Here is a 24,586-nt window from a genome sequence, read left to right on the forward strand (position 1 = left end):
ATACTTCCTTCATCTGTTGATATGTATGAGATTATGTAATTGATGACTGTATGCAAAAAAGCATGGCTTATATGTTATTTCTTGTTTCAGGTGTTGGATTGGCTGGCTAACCACGGTGAAGTGTTCCTGAGAAAGAACGTTGGGATTGGAAGGAATCTTCAGAAAGCGCTGGTATACCAGAAGAGCCATGAGCACTTCGAGAACGTCGCACAGGTCAGCTCAGTTCATTTTTCATTTTTTTGTAATTCACGGTGTTTATGGTATTGGTAGTTATTTTACTGAATGTTTCGTGACATAAAATGTGAACAATTATTCATATTAATACGATATTGTTAGGGACATCCGATTTTCACTAATGATTTTTTCCCGAATTTCTGCTAATTGAGTCACAGAGTTAAAATTGTTATAGGTATGAACGAGACTCTTCTCGTTCTGTGGACCTATTTTACGATCGCGATTTGTCGCAAATGTTACTCTTTTTCCCTTTTTTTTTGGGCGAATTTGGCAATTTTTTTACGTTAAACGCGATTTTTTAAAAGAATATCACTTAATTACAGATTCATCACATACGAAATTTCATTATTCCGTTTTCTACAAAGAAACATTCAAAATAAGTACGAAAATAGGTTTGTTTTTATTCATGTCTAAAGCATAGCTGCTCAGCTGCGAAAAATTAAAATCTGTGTCGTGCATATGCAATGCACTAATACCACAGTATAGTATATACAGTCCCAAAGCTCAATACGTAGTAAATATGCAAACATTAGGTAGTTGCTCACCACTAGGATCGCTAATATCGCCTCATTACAGGCAATGCAAAATAGTACCGTCACAGTCTATTGTTTCTAGCACCCTCAAAACTCAGACTGTGCTAATAGAATAAGAAGAAATGTGTAAAAGATATTTATCACATGTTCAGCAAAAATACGCAATGAAGACTAAAGCATAAGGCATTTTGATAATTCGACAGCCAACTGTCCTGTCATCGTGTCAGGGCCAGCCTTAGGAGTTTCAGGGCCCAATTGGAAACATTATTCGAAGGGCCCATGTTCACAGACAAGACCTGCAGAATCTATGCAGGCAAATAAAAATTTATTATAGACTTATATCTATATTATATATTGAAAATTGATCAAAATATGTATTTAGAAAGTGCATGTAATTTAATGGAAAGAAAGCATACAAGTAAAGAAACAAAATAACATTGAAATAGTTAGAAAATCGCCTGCGAAATGATTTAATGAAAATATAGAAAAATTAAGAACATCAATATTAGAAAATAATTTATAAATTTTGTTTATATTAATTCTAAATATGTGACTTGTTGCGCGAAAGGGGACCTAAAGTCGTGAAAGGAAATTTTACAGGAGAACAAAATACCGGTAACGAATTTGCGGTGTAAAAACTGCATTTCTATGTTTTGACATCTTGCGTTACCTGTAGGCTTTTTTACATACTAAACTAGGATGTAGTTTTACACGTTGCTTCTTAAATACCTAAATCTTTCTTATAGTTGCTAAGAAAACAAATGCATTTTTCTCGAAAAGTACATAATGTAATATCAACATTCAACAAGTAATATATTAAAAACTATAGCACCTAGAACCATGAATTTTGTTTTTTAAATGTTCAGTATTTCATCCTCTTTTTGAAACCACAAAGGACAAAAAAATTAAAAATCCGACTTTAGGTCCCATTTCCTGCAACTAATCACATATTATTTAATATCGATAGAAAGTATAAAGGTATATTACTATTGTCTTGAATGTGAAAAATTGATCTTTCTTTCTTTTTTTGATTTTGTCTAAGTTTAAATTCATGCTGATTTCACATTCATTGGACATAATTACCAATCTGTTTATACGTTCCTGCTGAATTAGATAGATATAGATAGATATTTATTTATCATCAACATTTATATTAGTTATGGTGTACCACAACTTATGTGCCTGCTGAATTAATGATTTTGATCTGTTTAAGTGCGGGAAAACTCCTTTTCTCGGTGCCATAGCCACTGGGAGTGTTAGGAAAATCCAATAGGCAATAAATAAATTTGGAAATGCAGCATACCTATTGTTGCAAGCAAGGAACTTAAGCTTTTCATGGGGTTTTTAACCTACTGGCAGAATTGGCTGCAGTGCCTCAATTTCGTCACGAAACGTGTAACCATCTGTATCAGCCACTTTTATAGTTTATTCATTTAATTTTATTTCCTATTCTAGCTTGACATCTGTCAGTACGACTTCCAGGTCTGCTCCGCATTTTCCTATTTTAGATCCTTAGGTGCAAGGCGCCTTAGATGTGCGGCACAATTGGAATAAATAGGTCTAATTGGTTTAAAGCTGGCCCTGCATATTGTGCAAATGAACATAGACCTAATGCTTTTGATATTCACATGACACTTTCCTCCATCTAGTGTGTAAAGGTTGGTTCACAATAAACCGGCAACGGAAACGAGAACGAGAACGGAAATATTGGTAAATAAATGTATTTAAATGTGAACATTTACAATTAACTATTGTGAATGCTCACGTTTAAATACATTTTAACATTATTTCTGTTCCCGTTCTCGTTCCCGTACCCAGTTTATTGTGAATCTACCTTAACTGGCCTTATTAATACCGGGAAAGCTTGTAGAGGAATGAATGTTTTATTACAATATTTTTTAAAGTGATTTACATGTTTGAGATTAAACTTTTTCTTCACGGTTTACATTTTTAAATAACGACTTTTTTCATGAAATACAGTGGTTTTATTTTATGTAGGCCCTACCTATTTTATTCACCATTTTATGGTGTCCCTAGATATGATCAAAACAGAATTTCTGGGCTCTAACAAATAGCAGACTGTTAGGATTACTGTTAAAAAGAATTTCAATTTTTGTGAAATAATTCATTCTAAATTACGAAAAAAGATTAACTTCTCTTATCAATGGATGGATAATAGGTTTATTTGTTTGGTATCAGAATATTTTAATGTTATTAAAAACTAACGTGTACATACATTTATCTTGAGAATGTTGATGACATTTATTATTTATGACTTGAAAATTTTTGTTGCAGCATTTGTGTTATCGTTTGAATTATTCATAGTTCTAGAAAAATGTAGTTGAATGCTTAGAGATCAGGAGGAAAATTTCGTAACTTTATGGCACTCAGTTTTTAAAAATATACATTAATTAGAAATTTATGTAGTCATAGTCCTTGTAAGACAATTCAGTGATATTTCTAAGATTTTTCAGTGAATACATTAACTTTCACAGTACAGTAGATTCAGATTCATGAGGAGAGTATTAGATGTGCCCAATCTCTGAACATTGTTCCAGAAGATGCCTTATTTCATAAGAATGAACATTTCTTAAATGTTACAAAGATTCGCAACCTTCTGAGGAACAGAGAATTTGATATTTGGTGTCGTCATCCACAGAAAGGGAAAAGCGTAGTTTTATTTAAACAATATCCTGGTGCCAACAAATGGATTTGTAAACACGAAGGACTCTCCAACAGCGAATGGCGCGATGGCATTAAAATGGTTGGAAATGTTGCTGCAGTACGTGCTGTGCCAGGAAGATCTCAGGACAACCGTTGTCACAACGAGGTTGAAACTCTTGCACACGTCCTGGGATCCTGTCCGCACGGCGAAGCTCTGCGAAATGCTAGACACCACCAAGTACGATCAATTATAGCCACTGCCCTTAAACATGCCGATTACAACACCTTTGAAGAAGTACATGGTCTCTCCGTCACTGGCAGTACACGGCACATAGATATAATAGCTTTCAAGGAGTCTACAAGATCTGGATACATAATTGATCCCACTGTGCATTTCGAAACGGATGAGGAACAGCCAGCAGAAGTGGATAATGAAAAAAAGAATATCTACAATCCTACCATTCCATATTACCTCAAAAAATACCAGCTAAAAGAGCTTGAAGTAATCGGACTTCTGATTGGAGCAAGAGGTACCTCTACTCTCTTCATGAAAGATGTGTTTAAGAGGCTTGGAATACCTACATCTATTATTCCGATTGTAACCTTAGCTGCATTGAAAGGATCAATTGCTTTCCTGAAGAATCACCTATATTCGAAATCAAACTAAGTTCAGTAGCATTCTTTACTTTTTTGTAACACTTATCTTTCTAAAAATAGGTATATTTTCACTAATCTAAAAAAAAAAAAAAATATTTGCAGTTATGTACTTGTAGGAATTTCTTTGTTAAAACAAAATAATGGTTTTTCATGAACTTGTAAAAATTTCTATGGTTAAGTACTCTTTGTCCCTTGTGGCAGCTCACGAATGGTGATAAGATATATAAATTAAATTATTTGATATCTAAGATTATATAAAGAATCATTGTAATGCAACTGTACGTACGTGGGCTGTTCAGATTTGATCGGGACTTCATTTTCTTTCTTGAATTATAATATAATTGGTAATTATAGATGGCTTTGTCTATTATAGAGGTTTTTATTTTTCCATTACCCGTCTCTTGTTTCTTCCAAAATTTGGACGAGAAAACAAACATGTTTCGAATGCTGTTGCAAAGAAAAATATAATCACTTTCTTCAGTGTGGAAGGAACTTGTGGTTCTGAAATGTATAGAAAACTTCTAGCATAGTTCCAAGAAAAATGTTTGTCTCATTCAGTAGTTGTAGAGTGGTGTAAATCATTTAAAGAATGTTGCACTATAAGTTTATAACATGCCACATACGTCACTGGTCAGAAGAACTTAGGGAAAACTGATCGACGAATACATACTACATTATTGTGTGTGGCAGTCACTGATAATTCTGTTCCTAAGTAATAGAATTAAAGCAGTCTATTTCGGGTTCTAACATTTGTCGTGGTATGCTGGATTTCAAGTTCAATTACTGTCTGTTGATTCACTGTTTTCTTTCTACATTTCTGAAATTTATGGCTGCTTTTGTCCCTTCTAACCTTGTCTTATTTTGACTACCAATTTTTTATACTATATTTCCTTAGGTATCGAATCCAATATAAATTTTGATAATGTCTTAGTCGATATCTTTTTAATAGGATCATATTAACATAATTGTTTTTGTGCTATGGAATTTCATCATAATGAAATTATTTCGCGATTTAATTTTCTGACATTTCACGATCCCGGGACATTCAGTGTGATATATGTAACATTGTTAATAATTGCTATTTGGTGATTTGAGATGATGTTCATAACTTCTAGTCCTTCAGTCTCACGTGGTGTTGAATTATGTACGCTACTGAAAGTATTGTATATGGTTGTGTCTACTGTATATGTGTATTATGTATTGTCCTAGATCATATCCAGATTACTCGGTTTTATAGGCTTTTGTCTGGTTTACTATGCTCCCATTTGAATTGTATTAGCGACTGTACTGCCATCTAGTATTCGTTTATGGTGGATGAGTGGCGATCCTGGCGGTTGTTCTCTACAAAGTGCTACCGATTTTAACATAGGGATGAACAATCTGGATATATATGATCTAGGGTATTGTCTATGTTTTTATTTTGTGAACAGGCAAACAGGTGAATATTTTGAGTATTATCTTAATCATGAATCCAAACTAAGGACATAATAAAATGAAGTATAGAAACAAAAGGATAAAGAGAATCTCATATAGTCTATACATCTGGTTTTTTCTTCAATCAAAGAGCAGCTTATCCTACAGAATCTCTGTCTTAAGCCGTTCATTTTTGTTTAGGCCGCTCAAATAGCAGTCGAGATATAGGAAGTATTTAATGGTTTCTTAGGTGGAATGAAGGGTTCACTGAAATCGTCACATGAATGTATCGAATTTTAGTCTTCGTGCTATAATTTTATGTTAAACATGTACAGTCAATCTCTTATATTAATTGTTTACTTTATTTAGGCTTTCCAAGTTTTTCTTAGATACGTTTATTATCATATAGGGCCGTATTCATAGACATTTTTAGCGCGGGTTTCCCGTGGATGATCAGCGTTTTTCGTATTCATAAACCAGTGTTAGCGATAGGATATGATTTGAATTCTGTACTAGTAACCAGTGGTTAGCCAGGGCTAGCTTAGTACGCTCGTAGCGCGTGCTGCGAAATGTCTATGAATACCACCCTTCGTGTTTTGTCGAGTCATTTACTCTTCTTATAGTTCCTGTAATATATCTTAATACGCAACCTATATGTAATCCCTCAAATTAGTTTATTTGGTTTGTTTCATTCGGAATAAACAACGAACATATAATAAGAAGATTTCTTTAAAGAACAGAGTTTTAACATAATGTATCACTCCTACTGACACTACCATGAGAACGTCACAACCTGGATAGACCAAAAAAAAAAAAAAAACGTTGGATTCAGACTGTGACAGACCCTAAATGGTCTAAGATACCTGAGATCGACGAAATCCCGATTTGAGTGGGGCCATTTCGACGTATTCTGATTGCTGAACCATCTTATATTAAATTCTTCACTGTTGCTACCTTTCACTTTTGGTGTTACGAGTTTCAGAGATTCGAACCGTGAATGATTACCGCCGGCAGAATTGAAGCTTTTATAGCCACAGATGTGGGACATTCTGATCGATATGATGTTTCGATCGATTTCGTATTTCCGTTTTAAATAGTAGCAACTACTGGGTGTTTATTTCAAAGTGTGTCATGACGTCACTGTTGTGTGTCAGCGATTTGAAGCGAGTTTCAGCTTTTATGTTCAATCTGAACTTGAGAACGTGTACGGTATAACTTGAACGTCGTAGCAACAGATGGCGGTCTGTGTGCTACCATAACCTCTTTCGAATTGTGTTTTGCGCTAGCAAGTCATACGCAGGGTATTTGTTATCATCCGTTGCATACCACAACATTCCACAACACAAATCAAATGCTCCGTGTCCATGTTGACCGTCCAAGTTAATGTCAACAAATACGTAAGTAATCGTAGTGCTGCTTATGATTAGGTTTTTCTCCGGAGCGGTTGTTTGCACGCTTTCAATCGGAGACCTCCGGTTACCTCCGATTGATGCCGCGCAGGTTGTATATGTGCTGCGGCGCAGACATACACTTTCCGCAGACCATTCCTTTAATCGGATGAGGTAGTGATTGGATTCCGATGACGTCCGCGTATCTTTTAGAATAAGTGTGTAATTTTTTGTTGTTTATTTTCTCTTTTTTATTTACCTCTCTCTCTCTTTCTTCGGCTTTTTTTTTTTTTTTTTTTTTTTTTTGAAGTACTGTAAACTTTCAGAACGGCCGTCTTTCCCGGGGGTAAAAGGCAGTCAGAGCGTGGTGCCTACCACACCACCTCATTCTAGTGCCGAGGTCATGGAAAGCATGGGGCTCTACCTCCATGCCCCCCAAGTGCCTTCATGGCATGTTACGGGGATACCTTTACCTTTTTACCTTTTACTGTACCTATGTACTATGTTAGCTGACAGATTTTTTTCTAGTTTTGAAATTCATACTGTATGTGGAAAGGCACATATAAGTTTTATGTCATTGATCAAATTAATAACATTAAAATTAACTGAAAACTAACGCAGAAGCTAATGTAAACATATATAATTTAATGTAAACATATATAATTTAATGTAAACATATATAATTTTCCTGGAAACACTCGTTTATTCAAAATAATTTTTGTCAATTATTATTCTAATCGGTTTAGATTAACTTAAAATATATAACGGAGCTTCAGAATGGAACAAAAGAAACGTGTGGTATCAGTGGGTTAAAGTTTACTGTCCAAAATAATTTATTAAGATTCTTCACCAGACAGGATTGTGATCATTGTGTTAAAGGGTGTCAGTATTTGAACTGCCTCGTCTAAAACGCGTCACTCTTCCTCTGTAATAAAAAATATAAGCGGATATCAACTTAAGGATAATTGTAATTATATTATTACCACACGTTTCTTTAGTTTAAGAATGAAACTCAATATTTTAATCCAATAACTCAAGTTGCCTTTTAAATATTCCATATAAGTTACAGTATGTATGATTTTTATTGCCTCGAAAGTTACGTTGTATAGAAATTTCAAGACTTTTTTTCTAGACTGTGGACCTTTGGAACAATAACACTAAAGCAGTTTAAAAAATCGTATCAAATGTTTTCCGTAATTTTAAAACTTCGAAAACGATGATATCACTAATTAACCGTCAATGTGTATCTGAATGGTAATAATTTATTTTTGACAGCAAGTACGAGTACCGCAACGGCGGCTCTTAATGTTAGCCTAAACACTTACATACCTACATTTTAAAATTTAGACCTACTCAGAGAATCTATCTAACCTGGTCCACGCCATAGAGATTTCCAAATACGGACCTGTAAGCGTCTTAGGAGCGTTTGGCATTTCTGGCAACACAATCACCAACTCATATTTCATTTCAAGTAAGCGGCTCATCAATGAAGTTTGGAGTTTCATCTAGTAACAATATTGCTGGATCAATTTAGAGGGTCCTTTTTTGCTGAAATTCTTCGGCTTTTCAGTTTTTCATCCGCATTGTTACTGTCTGCACACAAAACCACGAAATTATTTATTAGAACTTATATATATATATATCAAAGTAAACACGCTTTTTAAAAGAGTTCAAAAATGTTTTGAACAGTTAAATTTACTTACTTACTTTCTTCAAGTTCGCGATTGTGCGATCGCTTCAAATGCTCTAACAAATTCGAAGTACCTCCACCCTTAGAGTAAATTCGCCCACAAAGTTCACAGCGTGCGACTTTATTATTATCTTCAACTAAACTGAAGAGTTTCCATGCGACGGATATACGATTTTGTGCCATTTAATTCCACTCACAACTACCCTCAGTCCGTACGCGCCGGTCGTCCTTGAGCTCTCCAACTTCTCTTCGCTCCGAACCACCGCATCCCTCCGTATGTTCCCTCTTCCACCTACGATAGTATCGGAGATCACCGGTAGAGAGCTTTATTCGTAATCTCCGATTTCTCCGCGTTAGTAGTCACTCCGATGAGCAGCACTAAGTAATCGTCTTAACCCTCTCGCCATATCCCGACAGTAAGAAAAAAACTCACCTCAGTACGTGTTTCCAAACAGTTCACATTCCTGCCACTACCAGCGTTATCGCACGTATCGGTACGTACTTTCAGAGTCCGTGGGTATCGCATTTAGGTAATACGCCTCTGCGGAAGTGTAGGAAGATTGAATTCTCTAGGTTCATCGGCTAGCCACATGACGGCATACAGCGAGCCATGACACACTTTGAACTGAACACGCAGTAGAATATTATAGAATTGCTTGGAATCGGAGTTCGAAATTTAAAAAGTACGAAAGGAAGAACCAGGTATCGAACCATTTCCCAGTCGAAACATTCATACCATCTCGCCGCTCTAGCTAAGAGTTATAAACTACCTCTAAAGATCCGCATTTTTATATAGGATTATTTTACGACCCTGTATCAACATCTCAGGTTATTTAGCGCCTGAATGAAATGGTGATAATGCCGGTGAAATGAATCCGGGGTCCAGCACCGATAGTTATCCAGCAGTTGCTGATATTGGATTGAGGAAAAACCCCGAAAAAAACCTTAACCAGGTAACTTGCCCCTACCAAGATTCGAACCCGGACCACTTGGTCTCGCGATCAGACGCGCTAATTCGAGTATTAGAAATTACAGTTTCTTTACTCAAACGCATCGTATAATCAATAGGCTCATATCAATAAGTCTAACCGTCCTATCTATTTAAGATGACAGAACGATGAAGTAAGGCCACCGGCGTAGCTCGGCCGGTTAAGGCGCTTGCCTGCCGATCCGGACTTGCACTCGGGCGCGAGTTCGATTCCCGCTTGGGCTGATTATCTGGTTGGGTTTTTCCGAGGTTTTCCCCAACCGTAAGGTAAATGTTAGGTAATCTATAGCGAATTCTCGGCCTCATTTCGCCAACTATCATCTCGCTATCACCAATCCTATCAACCTCTTAGTTGATACAGCGTCGTTAAATAACCAAGTTAAAAAAAACCGATGAAGTAAGCTTGATTCGGAAGATTCATTTCAGAAAATGATTCTTAACGAGTGAGGACCGAGAAGACGATCGACTGAACTTTCGATTTACAAGGAAATCGATTTATTTCGTTTACTGGATCATAATTTGTTCGTTCAGTTCAATGATTCGTTCATTATGAACGACTCGTTCAGAATCCCCTAACTCTATCAAAAAATGGTAATCCATAAAAAGAGAGACCTATGTTGTTTTAGCATCACATTATCCTTCTCAGAATAAGAAAGAGAAATATTATGTTTGGAAAAAAAATGTACTTACAAGAATAAAATAATGTTCTCGGCTAAACAGACAAAGAGAAAACAGACTTAATCCGTTCGTACCTTCGCCACTATTGCGGCTGAAATCTACTAGTTTGAAAATCCGCAAGAAGAGTTTTACTGCCTTCTGATTTAATTAATCATTTTAAGATTCGTTCAAAAGAATATTAAAGTAATCTTGTCCCTGTCGGATATGGAAACTATAAACACTAGAATCATAATCGTCGACCTGAAAATATAAAGCGAGGCAACGTGTTTCGTTCAATATATCGTTAGATTTTCTACCATCGGAGCTATAGAGGTTTCCTGCTGGTAGTTGCGTTTACAATTAGCAGATGTCGCTAGAGTGCTGAGCGCCTCGTTTGAGCTGTGCATCGGCTTAGTATCAGGGGGCCGGGCTTATGGCCTGTTCTGTAGGAAGCCGTCAGTCTTGGACCGGTATCTCGCCGGTCAAGTGGTTCTGTGCTACGGGAACAAAAATAGGCGACTTGCCAGCACGTGGTTTTAAACGTCAAAGTGGCTTTATAGACAACATACATTTGTTTGTGCGTTCAGAGTGGGTTACTTAATACCGGATTCTGCAGATTGTTTACTGCTGTGATCAGGTAAGGCATCAGGTCCTCCAACTTGTTGAGTACTCTGGTTTGACATATTGATATATAATGTAAACAAAACGACACCACCTTGGTTATGCAGGAAAGAAAAACTTTAAGAGTTGAATGGAGTTATATTTCGATAGAAACTATTGAATATTAATTAACGTTTATAACGCAATTGTTCTGTCGGCTGTAACTGAATTTTTTTCAGAAGTTAATTATATTTGCCTTATTGCGGTCATATTATTAAATAAACACGTAATGTGAAAAACATGCAGATGGCTTTTCTGTACCATTCCGTTCATAGGGTAAGTTAGGCGGTGACAACTAAGAAGCAATCCTATCTCTCCGTGGCAGCCATGCTCTGAAGTTCGAATCCCGTGTAGGATATGGATGTTGAATGCAAATGCGACTTTTAGGGCCGTATTCATAGACATTCTTAGCGCGGCCTTCCGGTGGATGATCAGCGTTTTTCGTATTCATAAACCAGTGTCAGTGATAGGATATGATTTGAATTCTGTACAAGTAACCAGTTGATAGCCGGGGCTAGCTTAGTACGCTCGTAGCGCGTGATGCGAAATGTCTATGAATAGCACCCGTATTGTCTTATGTTAATGGTTTACTTAACCTAGGATACACGCACTTAGATTTACGAGGCGTTCTGGACACTTTGAATAATATATTTAATTAGAAACAAAAGTGATATTTATAACAAAGTGTATGTTAAACTCGTTCACCTTAACTACAGCTTTAATATTCGCTTATGGTTTTATAACAGTTGCGACAATTAAGGAATTTCGTTTGATAGACCAAGATAATAATAATAATAATAATAATAATAATAATAATAATAGTAATAATAATAATAGTATACTAATAACAATACACTACTTATTAGTAATAATAATAATTATTATATGGGGCGTTCAGAGCATCCATTTTTGGTCAGTTGGGAGATATTTCGTCTGTACATACCTTAGATAAGACTACTTTCAGAGCATGACAGAATCATGTCCTCACAATCTTTGCAATGGTGCAGATGTTTAAAATCACACTCACCTTTAATGGGTAATTAACTATACATAAACGACTTTGGGTGCTATGCATAGACATTTAGCTAGCCCGCGCTACGAGCGTGCTAAACTAGCCCCGGCTATCGACTGATTACCTGTACAGGATTCATATCATATCATATCGCTAACACTGGTTTATGAATACGAAAACAGTTAGTGCGCTGATCATCCACCGGAAGCCCGCGCTAAGAATGTCTATGAAAAAGTCTAATTTTTCGAAAAGTTTATTTTTGTGACTTGATTCCCTTGTGCTCTGAGCGCCCTTGTGCTCTAATAATAGTAATAATAATAATAATAATAATAATAATACATAATATTATACAACTGTTTAAAATGACTTAAATAAAATGACGTTCTTAAGTAATTAACTGTCACGTGATTTTTCCCCTTTTCTACGACCCTGCTACATAACCACTTGGACGGACAGTAGATAGCATGTCTGAGTAATTTTATCTTTTCGGATCGGGCAAAAATGAAGATTGAATTTACAGTACGTAAGGTACTCTTTTATAGAGTAGGTACAGAATTATTTCAACATGAATTACTAGTACGAAGGACGAAACTGGTAATTGGAATTAGGTGCAATAGTCTATAGTGCGATAATATGCACAAAAGAACTGAAACCTGTATCGAAATGAACGGCTACCATTTTCAAAAATATATTTAAATATTCATATTACGATTATTTTTCAATTTAACTTCATTCTTATAGTGTACGCTGATGTGCTGTAGATAGTATAATATACACTGCATAATGAATACGTCCGAATGCATAGCTCAGTTTGTGAGTAAAAACACTCATTGTTAATACTGTACTGCATTTTGATTAAACAAAAACGTAATGAAAATTATCAAACCCAAAATGGCATATTTCCTAGTTTACGTAAATGGATGAGCTACTTCTCTTCCCTCCTATACCTAATAAAGTGATTTGTTTGTATTTTACGCCATTATCATCGAGTCCACACCTGTGGAGTAACGGTCAGCGCGTCTGGCCGCGAAACCAGGTGGCCCGGGTTGGAATCCCGGCCGGGCCAAGTTACCTGGTTGAGATTTTTTCCGGGATTTTCCCTCAACCCAATACGAGCAACTGCTGGGTAACTTTCGGTGCTGGACCCCGGACTCATTTCACCGGCATTATCACCTTCATTTCATTCAGACGCTAAATAACCTAGATGTTGATACAGCGTCGTAAAATAACCCAATAAAATAAAAAAAATTATCATCGAACTCCAGTCGTGGAAGAGGTAGCAAACGGTGTTTCCGATCCTTAACCGTTAATCCAAAGGTAATTTATAGCCAAGTTAATATTAGAAATGTTAGTAAAAATAAAACGATGTCCCTGTACTTTGCGTGGTTCGAGTCCCGGTTGAGTCTGTTACTTGATTGGGTGTGTTTTCTCTCCCGATGTTTTCCCCAGCTATAAAGCGAATGTCGGGTAATTCCACAGCGAAACCTTGAACTCATCTCGTCAAATACCATTTCCCTCTTACCAATCCCACCTACAGTAGTTAACCTCATAGTTGATACAGAGTCGTTAAACAATCTGTTAAAAAATCAGTCGCATATCTTCACCGGACGAAGTATTTATTACACTGATCGTCAGTTGACGTAGACCGTTGTTTATGCAGCTTTTTAATGCAGCTTTGACGGTGGAAACCCCACGTCATATGTCTATCTCGAGCTCTCTGTATGTCAGTCTTTTGTCATGTTGAAAGAGCCGAAAATAGACTTGGGTCAACCTCCGACGGGAGTATAAAAGCTGGGTTTGTGTTTCGTAGCTTTTATGTTGCCTATGTTCAGCTTCGACAATTTTACGCCAGATATGTTGGTATAGGATTTCTGACCTATCATATGACATTCATGTTGAACAAAGCCGTTTTGAGTTACTTTTTGTGAATATTTTCGTTATATGAAGTATTACTTACTTACAAATGGCTTTTAAGGAACCCGAAGGTTCATTGCCGCCCTCACATAAGCCCGTCATCGGTCCCTATCCTGTGCAAGATTAATCCAATCTCTATCATCATATCCCACCTCCCTCAAATCCATTTTAATATTATCCTCCCTTCTACGTCTCGGCCTCCCTAAAGGTCTTTTCCCCTCCGGTCTCCCAACTAACACTCTATATGCATTTCTGGAATGCTGATTTTATTCTTTTATGAACAAAGAATCCTGTTCCTAATTGGTGATTATTGTTTCCTTCCCCATAATACAACAAGTAATCTCATATTTGTGATATGCCATTCCCATCTAACCTAACCTCTTGTACTCCCACGAAGTCTATTCTATATCTAGCTAGTTCTTTAGCTACTAATGTTACCCCTCCTGTTCTATAAAGACTAGTTACGTTCCAAGTGCCAAATCTCAAAACCTTATTCTTTTGCTGTGGTCGTGCCAGAGAATCAGCCCTATTCCGAGGCTTATTGTAGGGATTCGTAACAAGCTGTTTTTTTACGGTGATGGGTTGTTAGTCCTTCGCCCATCCCCCAAGCTGGAGGACCACCCCTTATCGGCTGTCCACGACTGCTTATTCAATATATTCGCAGCTACCCTCCATATCTGGAGGCCGTCTCCTCTATCCGCAACATGAGGACGCGCCATGCCGTGGTGATAGGGAGCCACAATACATGGGTATCAAATAAAATGGTCATATGTAATGCCATGGGAGTGATTTTCATTAAAGGTCTCGCGGATGTATGTGGAAAAGTTCAAACTTACAAATTGCGTGTGTTTGTTAGAACAATTTTACGAATAAAACGAAGTAATAAATCCCATAAAATAAAATACAACGGACAATAAATGGCATCTTCATAATAATGAACACTACAGCTATCATCTTACGGCTGCCTACGTACTTACTATATACAGGATGTAAGGGGTATAAGTGTCGTCCTTTTCACAATCTTCGGAGACGGTCTACAGCAGGCATGTCAATTGATGCCCACAGGAACAAGCGCGCGCTTTAGAGCCCAGGAGAGCCTGAGCGCTTTACAGCGGAAAGGAAAGAGACAGACGAAAGAGGTGGTATATGCCGCTTGGTCGAGCTATATTCAGGGATGGCCAGCACTGATTCAATAGATAATGGGAAGAGAACTTATTAAAACTGTATCCATGTTAATTTTTAGATTTGCCTGAGAAGTATAAGTGTATTATAAGAATGTAAGTTTTAATTTTAATGCTCATTTTCCACAAGTTTGATTTTTTTTATTCAAAAGAAATATTTTCTCAACTTTCTGTATAGAAAAGTGAAATTTTCAGGTATAGGCCTATTTATTTAGTAGCCTTACAGAATGTTTTCGTAAATCTAATATACAGTATATATGTATTACTGAAGATAGTGTATTGAAATTTTTGAAAATATTCACATGGAAATTGTTTGTAAGGAAATGAATTAACAAAGCAACTACTATTACATCATAAGCAAAAGATACGTGTCCATGTGTTGTAAAAATGTCAGCTCTATAGCTTCAGCAGATTTCGAGAAAATAATTTAATATTCTGATGATAGGAAGTTGCTCACAAATATCACCTTAAAAGCATAATGCGATAAGAGTTTTGTTATGTAATATTAGTTACACTTAAAACAGATACAGTACCTAGGTAACTCTGCTTTGTACTGTAATATTGTTTTGATTAGTCTATTGATTACTTGTGTAATGCTAAAGATACCATCAATATAAATTCCAACTTATCATGTCATACTCTCTTTGTTTGGAATATCACTTTCTTTATGAATGATGTGTAGAGCGGTGCAGACGGAGCACATGACTGACAGAATGGCATCATAGCAAGGGTTCCGACGCTACTCGGCGTGTTCCCTGTGTACAAGCGACGGTCATGTACACGATGTGTTGACGTATAGACGACACAATAGAAATGACACAGTTCTCTAACGTTTCTACAATTAATTTCCTACAGATACTTTAATAAGATTTCAAAATTACAAAACTAATTAACCATTTCATCCCAAACAAATAATACATACTTTACATGTATGATTTCATATAGAACACAAACAAAATCACTGTTTATTTGTAACGAGTTCACGATATTCTATTCGCAAAAGCACTTGAACAATTGTTTTTGTCTTTACTTTTCTTTGCAATGAGTGTGATTTATTAATGCACATGTGATACGTTATCAGATTTCTTCCAAATATTGTTACAATGCACAACAAGTGACATTTGTAAGTTATGAACAGAAAACGAATGTCGTCTATCTGATAGTATGGCCTTATATGTGGAGAAGCTTCTTTCTACGTCTGTTGAAACAACTGGGGCATACGTAAAATCCTGTACAACATTTTTTTCAACTTCTGTTAGTTCTTCAAAGGAAGCCTTATCTCCAGAAATACTGTCACTAATCTTGCAAAATTTATAATATCCACCATTTTTTCAACATATTTGTTATTTTCGCAGATATTATTTTACCAATTTTATCGACTACTTGAGTCACTTTCTTCCACATTTCTTCATGGAACACGGATGAAGAACTATGACCCTCCTCACATTTTCCACCTTCTTCTTTCAACTTCATGAGAGCACGTTTGTGTAAATCCCTATTTACATGTCTTCGAACATTACATACTCTATTTACTGCTGGTTGGCAAGTTGATATAGCGCTGGCCTTCTATGCCCAAGGTTGCGGGTTCGATCCCGGGCCAGGTCGATGGCATTTAAGTGTGCGTCGTTAAATAAACCATAACATTAACATTCTATTTACTGAAACTGATATTTTACACAATTTTCAGAATAGTTTATCTTTGTTGCGACAAAAAATATCACCATATTCGGAAATAAGTCTCTTAAACTTTGCCGAACGAATTTTCTCCCCCTTAGGCATCGTAACACTACGTAGAACCGAACTGTTCTTATGTTTCTTCAGTACTGACGTTTGCTTTACTACGCTGTACCTACTGCTTGCAGCTATCCTGTGTACCGCAGAGTCAGACCTCTGCAGGTACGCAAGGTGAATTAACAACCCTTGCCCTGTTGCCGGTGTGTCGAACAACTGCTCCCTTTGCGCTGCTCTAATGATGTGTTTCATCCACTTAATACAATGTAATATTATACTACTATGGAATTTAAGTGAATATTCCTTCTTAACTCTCTATTATGTTATTAAGATTTAAACCACAAGTGCAATATTAGAAAATCAGTGTTAGTACTTTCGTTTTACAGACAATATAGATAATATTAAACAGAAAGAAGCTATATAAAAATAACTACATAAAATTTCACATTCTGTTTGAAGTTTGTTCACCTCTGTTTTCTTAATCCAACAGGTTGCTTATTCATTTACACAACCCTTCCTCTTTCCATACTTAGCGCTTGCTGCCCGCGCACGACGTCAAGGTCAGAAAAATGCGCTTGCTTTGACATCACTGGTCTACAGGATCAAAAAAAAAAGTTCATACAACATAGAGACAAAACTTGATAGTTCTCCCCCCAAAAAATATTTTCTTGTTTTATTTGCGTTATACTGCTTATATCGTTAGTTGAATTACGAAAACAATTACATCGATAGATATATCTAGCCGCGAAATCAGGTGGCCCGGGTTCGATTCCCGGTAGGGGCATGTTACCTGATTGAGGTTTTTCCGGGGTTTTCCCTCAACCCAATATGAGCAAATGCTGGGTAACTTTCGATTTTGGATCCCGGACTCATTTCACCGGCATTATCACCTTAATCTCGTTCAGACGCTAAATAACCTAAGATGTTGATAAAGCGTCGTAAAATAACCTACTAAAACATCAGTAGATATATCTAGCAAAGAATTAATATTAATTTAAATAATTATTTGTGTGTTCTATTACGTTTTCGTGAAATTAAATAAAAATGCATGTTTAAATTTGTTAATATTCTGGTGTGAGAGACGTGGGAACGTTCAGCAGGCAGTACTCTGCACAGACGTAAGTACGAGTCAGCTGAGTTCAAGCTCCCTGTCCATAGCTCTACTGCCGAACGGATGGCAGTTCAGTACAGGATATTCAATAAACAACTTACTATGTCATTCACAGTTCATGAATATCATATGTTATTCATTTATGGAGGAAGTCGTCGTAATTCAAGTGAGGCAAGAATGATGTACCGTCAACGTTTTCCTCGAAGAAGGTTACCTAATCGGCGAATATTTGTAGCAGTTTCTCAACGATTATTAGAAAGTAGAAGTCTCTTACCCCTTTTCGAAAATCACACAAGGAGAAATTTGTTAAAATGGCACTGCTTTACGGAAGCGGGAGAGATGAAAATGTTGCATTAGAAAAAAAAAGTTCGTGTGCAGAAAACCATTATTATTTAGGTATGTTTTAGACGTATAATTAAAAAATGGAGCAATACTGTTACATAAAATGTAAATTTACCATAATGTTTTATTAATGAGATTGAAAGATCGTATTTGCTGCTCGTTTTATGTAAACAACAGTATTGTCATGGTCTGTTCCTGCATTAGAACAGAGCATCTGTTTTGCACCGGTATGTCTGTACCCGCTTGAACTGTACTGTGTACTTCTAAACTCCCTCCTCCCCGCTTGAGCTGTACTGCATACTTCTAAACCCCCTTCTCTCCATCCAGCAACGTTGCAAAACGTCTAATGTTGTAAACTTTAATAATTAGTTAAATATTGCAATTAGAAAAAAATGGTAAGGACATTTTTTCTTCCTTATGACATGAATAATCAATTAAAATTATGACACTTATACCCCTTACACATTGTATAAATTAAAAGTAGTGTTCTAAGGCTTAGCCTGTCGAATTAATTTATTTTCTCATTTGTTCCTTGGCCAAATCTTTCAGACGCTATATTGTTCGAATGTAGCGCCTATTTTCACTGTGCACATGTTTGTTATACCTGACAAACTTAAAGGCAACATGAAATAACAATTGTTGGGGAATAATGTAGTATGATCCACAATTATTATCGATGTAGAGGGTTATGATTGGTTGATATCTAACGTTTTGTTGCATATGACTGGTCTATAGTATATCATATGACCAGGGAGCAAAACTTGTTGCCCGATAAAACAGGTCGGTATGGCATAGTTGCGCCCCGTGGTTAATTGGAAGGCCTAGGCATGGCATAATTGCGCCCCGAAGAAATCAGGTAGCAGAATGGACATGGCATAGTTGCGCCCCGAAGAAATCAGGTAGCAGAATGGACATGGCATAGTTGCGCCCCGAAGAAATCAGGTAGCAGAATGGACATGGCATAGTTGCGCCCCGAAGAAATCAGGTAGCAGAATGGACATGGCATAGTTGCGCCCCGAAGAAATCAGGTAGCAGAATGGACATGGCATAGTAGCGCCCCGAAGAAATCAGGTAGCAGAATGGACATGGCATAGTTGCGCCCCGAAGAAATCAGGTAGTAGAATGGACATGGCATAGTTGCGCCCCGATAGGCATAGTACACATGAAAGTGATTGTCATAAAATAAATAAATTACTTAAAAATATTACAGTGATAGCTACATTGAAGTCAGGTAGGCCTGGCATATGATCAATTTTGCTATTTAAAATAACACTTTTTTATCGATCACACGCAATAAATGAACTGCATTTTTTGTTTGTACATCGATATCTTAACCCTACGGTACAGGGTTTCGAAAATTGAAACTTAGAACCATTGTGAATTATTAACTCTTTACCCTTTTCACTAAACTTAACATTCATTTTAAATTAACCTCACTATACGCCACAGACGGTGTGAAAATCACTAATAAAATGTCAACACTGCTAAGGCCCATTATTCCAACGGGTCACTCATTTGGATATGTCAGTTAATAAAGTACTGCCAACTTCATGGTGTTCATTTTAACGGTAGGGTATTGATATTCACTGCATAAACAGTAGAAAAACAGTCAATAAAGTACTGCCAACCTCATGGTGTTCATTTCAACGGTATCGATAATGAATATTAAATCGAATAAGAAATCGATAAGTTTGGTTGATTACGAGGCTCGAGTTCCCGTAATGTCTTTTTCTCTACCTATTTCATGGGGCGCAACTATGCCACGCCCCTTCTGCTACCTGATGGGAACGGGGCGCAACTATGCCTACAAAACAGGGACCCTTTTTTATCTGCTGCATCTTATCTGACCGTGGGGCGCAACTATGCCCTGCTCAAACAGGTTAGCTGTTCCTTGACTGTAGGTACGGGTTTGTTTGCATGCGCGTGAGTAGTCATGTCCAGCAGAGGAGAGGGATAGGCAGAGACAACAGATTTCCGCATAATGACATGAAGCGTAGAATGCATATAGTAACTTCTAATAATGTAGAGGAGTTGATAGGCACATTAATTAACCATTTTAGTTTGGACTTAAATACTGAAATACAAGAATTGTTTAAACATGTTAGTAAAGTAGTGATTCAGAAAATTGTAAACTACGTGTTACATGATTCATGTTCATAGTTTGTACATTTAAATTAATTATTCAACCCAGAAAATATTGTACAGGCTATTACACTTTTACTACGTCGTAATACTTTTGACCAATAAAAAACAGTACGAAAGGGCGTCTTTCAATCAATCATGGCTGCGTATCGCATAATTTTATCACTTCCCTAGCATTTATTTTTATCACTTCCCTATCATTTGTTTCTTTATTTGCCAACAATTCGAAATGTAAATTCTTTACGGTACTACAAAACATGCTTTGCGATCGTCATTTATTTCCCTCATAGATAGTCGACTCAAAATGGCGGCTCCGCTCAAACGTTTTGGTGAAGGGAACGTTAGGGAAATAGAATTTTAGGAAGACAATATTTTGTTCTATTAGAGTACTTTATTTCTTCTAATCTCTATATACAGGGACATCATTTTATTTTTACTAACATTTTTAATATTAATCTGGCTATACCTTTAGAGAACCGGAAACACCGTTCGCTACCCCCTTCTACTGCTGGAGTTCGATGATACTGGCGTAAAACACAAACAAATCGCTTTACTAGGTACAGGGGGGAAGAAAAATAGTTCATCCACTTACGTAAACTAGGAAATATCGTGATAATTTTCATTAGTTTTTTTAAATAAAAATGCAGTACTGTATTAACAATGTAAGTGTTTTTACTCACGAACTGAGCTATCCATGCGGACGTATTCATTATGCAGTGTATATTATACTGTCTACAGCACATTAGCGTACAATTTAGAGAATGAAGTCAAATTGAAAAATAATCATAATATGGATATTTAAACACATATTTGAAAATGGTAGCCGTTCATTTCGAAACAGGCTTCAGTTCTTTTGTGCATATTATCGCACTATAGACTATTGCATCTAATTCCAATTGCCAGTTTCGTCCTTCGTACTAGTAACTCATGTTGAAATAATTATGTACCTACTCTATAAAAGAGTACCTTACGTACTGTAAATTCACTTCTGCCCGACCCGCACAGATAAAATTACTCAGATATGCTATCTACTGTCCGTCCAAGTGGTTATGCCGCAAGATCGTAGAAAGGGAGGAAATCACGTGACAGTTAATTACTTAACGAGGCCCTTTTATTTAAGTTATTTTAAATAGTTTTATAATATTACGTAAACGTCCAAATCCTAAGAGAAATTAATGTTTTCAGAAAAGAGCTAAGACAGCCCAGCTTTTACAGAGGGGAGTGCAGAAGCAGGTGGGGGAAATCGGGATGCGACGTAGGCAAACGGACAGTACCTATGCGAAAATATGATTCAATATTGAAAGCTCTTTCGTCACTGGAAAACGCGAACATATTTCTGGAACGTACTATACTCACAAACTCAGTGCTGTTTACTATATGCGGCCTTGATTCTGTCTGGAGGACACTTGGAACTTCATTAGTAGAAGGGGTGGGAGTGAGGTACATTCAAAAACTCAGGTACAATAAAAATTGAAGTAAAAATAAAATGATGTCCCTGTACTTTCTTCTAATCGTGTAATAGTCAATTAAATCCCACTCGAGTTTTATTTTCTCTAGATAAATCAAAACCTCTGGTGAGATTACTGTTGATAAAATGTTGATAATGTTAATGCACACATAGAAAGGGTTAAAACAATGAGTTACTTGAACAACTGTAAGAAGTACTGATTGCAATGTAGCATTTTTTACTTTGAAAGAAATGGCTTTGAAACAATCATCTAACACTTTCAACGTTAAAGTTGATGTGATTGAGGCATTAAGAGCTCTCACGTTGAATTACCCTGAATTTGCACCTGCTGTGTTGAAATGTGTCTGGGTTCCTTGTGCATCTGTTGAATAAATTGGCGCCTAATGCGTAATATATAGGATGATTTTTTTTACGTAAAAATCTTTTCAATTTATACGAAATTATTGCGATTATCTTACTACTAGTTAACGATAAAACGTGAAATATAATATTTTTATTACGATTATTTTCGAAGTTAATTCAGAATTCTGTGTTCTCTAGCCCATAATGTAAGTTCTTCGTCGCAGTTGATAAAGCGTCGTAAAATAACCAATTAAAAATACTCGTAAAGCAAGTAAATATCGAACAAGTATGCCACAGTAGTTCAATAGGGCACGACCCACGCCGCCTTCTATTTTACACAGTAAAAGGACTCTAGAACACAGTTAACCTGAAACCACTTGCCTCTCTCCCATCGGGCAACAAGTTTCGCTCCCTGCATATGATTGTTAAGACCTGCTCAACCGGTTAGAAAAAAATGTTATCGACACATTGCTGCTGAACGCCTGGCTCTGTAGGCAATAAGCAACGATTTTCCAGTTTGCGGGCTGCCTCAGTGTTTGGTTTAACGAATTTTCGAGTTTCTTTCGCAGTCGTTGTGGATGGACGGTTCTGGGATATAAAAGGTAGGTGACATTGAGCAAACCATATATTACAGTTGGACATCATCAAGATCAGCAACATGCAGCTTGAACTATAAGAATGCGCGCTGATCTTGTTTATAACTTCGTACATTCGATTTTTCAAAGGGATATATATATATGTATATATATATATATATATATATATATATATATATATATATATATATATATATATATATATATATCACTTGTTTTACTATCCACTGATTAATTGAGTTATAGCTGTTTTAGTTTAATTTTGATAATGAATAAAATGTCGGGCGAATGTGGGAACCTATGTAATAACTAAGTGATATAAAGTTTGTTTCCAGGCGTTCTTTCATAATCGATGCAAGGGTTAAACGTTTTTTTCGTATCACTGCACTGTTATAAATGTGGAATGGGTATAGTTGTTGATCTTTAAACTACTAACAGAATTGGTAGAAAGGAGCGAAATATCCTTACGAAACTGGCTGTTTTCATCTCCTGCCGTTTTCCTGAAATGAGAGTTTTTATATCGCCGTGTTTGGCAACAGTATACTGGAGTACAAATTGAAACTGTACGCCTCATCTCTCGCAAACACGTGATAAAAAAAATTGGGGTATCTTTTGTTGAATCCACGAACAAAACTTACTCTCGCTGTTCATGGTCTCTGATATTCAGGTTGGTAATAGTAAGGGTAGCCTATGAGTTTTTAAGGTTCTACGAAAATAAAAGAATAATACATTTGCAAACATTTATTTTAGTACTATTATTACTCAGAAGTGTAATTTACAAAGGAATGGCTGTTAGCTTGTTTAGACTTTGAAAGCCTCTTTTCTTGTAAGATTAATAATAATAATAATAATAATAATAATAATAACTAAACCTTACAGATAAATAGATTTCTTTGGTTCCATTGATTTTGTGTTCACATTCATCTTGCATTCGAACCAGTTATTGTATAGGCCCAAGGTTGAATAATTTGTTCGTCGTTTGAAAGGAATGTATAGTTGTATACAGATGAGTGTGGAAATTTGTAAACCGGTTGAGAATGCAAGTTGGATGGCCTCGGGTAAACCCAGATAAATATATTTTTTGTCACCTGCAGAATTGCATATTCTTGACTCGCAGACGTAGCCTATATCTGTAACAGAATTAAAATATATACCGGCACAGGGTGTGTGCGAAGTACAGACATCCTATGTTCGTTAGCATAGTATATGTATAGAAATGCAATACATACCACACCACCTAGATGAGCGGTGGCCAAAGCGGGTGTCGTGATTACATCATGTAATCACAGACATTCAAACGGGTACGAGGAGTTTCCTGTGCATTGCTGTGTGTTTCATTCACGTATTGAAGGCAAGCAGTGGCGGTATCATGTTACTCTACAAACTCTGTCTCTACAAGCAGTAAGAGGTGGTTTCGTAAAGAATGAGAAGAACGTTTTTTGTTGTTCTGTCGGACAAAATATAATATGTTTACTTTGCTCAACGGTCCAATTAGGATTATATAGGAATATTAATTGCCATGCTGAATAATGTATTATTCTTATTATTATTATTATTATTATTATTATTATTATTATTATTATTATTATTATTATTATTACTGACCAGTAAGTATGTTTTCCTATAATTCTTCTGTAGGTGCATGAATATTGATATTTTTTTATCTTATCCCTAGAAGGATAACCTTATTAGGTTTTATCTCCATTTTAATCTTCTTAATCTTTAGATGAGGGTAACTATTCATTAGTTATTCATTTAATAATAATATTGTAGAAAAATTGTTTCAATATTATGTGCCAAGAAACTGTTAAACGCCAGGAATTGACATGTCTTAAATCATAGCCAGGAAGAGAAAGATGACAT

General features: G+C 36.3%; 1 protein-coding gene across 6 annotated transcripts in view; it reads left to right on the top strand.

The window, feature by feature from the left end:
• trio (trio Rho guanine nucleotide exchange factor) overlaps positions 1-24,586 on the top strand; it is a 2,234,512-nt gene that overhangs the window by 786,318 nt on the left and 1,423,608 nt on the right. For all 6 annotated transcript variants that reach the window (XM_069828117.1, XM_069828118.1, XM_069828113.1 and 3 more), the window contains one exon: positions 91-213. In XM_069828117.1, the coding sequence (XP_069684218.1) occupies positions 91-213 (123 nt within the window). The remainder of the gene's footprint in view (positions 1-90; positions 214-24,586) is intronic.

Source organism: Periplaneta americana, chromosome 6, assembly GCF_040183065.1.
Source record: "Periplaneta americana isolate PAMFEO1 chromosome 6, P.americana_PAMFEO1_priV1, whole genome shotgun sequence".
In the NCBI taxonomy this organism is placed as follows: domain Eukaryota; kingdom Metazoa; phylum Arthropoda; class Insecta; order Blattodea; family Blattidae; genus Periplaneta; species Periplaneta americana.